Source organism: Cystoisospora suis, assembly GCF_002600585.1.
Source record: "Cystoisospora suis strain Wien I chromosome Unknown contig_2380, whole genome shotgun sequence".
Lineage (NCBI taxonomy): Eukaryota > Apicomplexa > Conoidasida > Eucoccidiorida > Sarcocystidae > Cystoisospora > Cystoisospora suis.
This window is the reverse complement of record NW_027155179.1, coordinates 1-453: the sequence shown is the minus strand read 5'-3', so window position 1 is coordinate 453 and position 453 is coordinate 1. Positions and strand designations below refer to the sequence as shown.

The following is a 453-nucleotide window of genomic DNA, read 5'->3' as shown; positions in this document are numbered from 1 at the left end:
TCTTTCTTCCATTGTAGGGATAGGCTTTCTTGCAGATCCGCGCCGTCTGAATGTTGCCCTAACACGAGCGAAGTATGGCCTGATCGTCTGTGGGAATGCGTCTGTGTTAGCTAACTATACACCTCCTCTACCACGTGGAAGTCCCTTCAACTCGAATCTAAGCAATCCAAACCATTCCTCTTCTTCTTATCAACAGTACCAGCAGGGATCGCAACCTCCTCCTGGATATACACTTGAGCCGCCTATATGGAGGTTGCTTATCCATCACTATGCCAAGTATAACCTTGTAGTTGACGGGTCATTAAGTAATTTAAAGCCATCTAAGATCACTCTGAATCTCCCTCTTCTCACTCCTTATGGAGCGGGCATGTCTTCGGCGAACTTTATCAATTCGCCTTATGTAACGGGTGGGAATAGTAGCTCTTACAGTAACACTTGTCGTAGTCATAGCTC

General features: G+C 46.1%; 1 protein-coding gene across 1 annotated transcript in view; it reads left to right on the top strand.

Moving 5' to 3' along the window:
- Nucleotides 1-451, top strand: part of CSUI_004963 (rna helicase (upf2 interacting domain) protein) — a gene marked incomplete at its 3' end in the record, with an annotated part of 7,772 nt that extends 7,321 nt beyond the window's left edge. The window contains exon 9 of the mRNA XM_068065144.1: nt 18-451. Within this exon, the coding sequence (XP_067922880.1) occupies nt 18-451 (434 nt within the window). The remainder of the gene's footprint in view (nt 1-17) is intronic.
- Between the last annotated feature and the right edge of the window lie 2 nt (nt 452-453).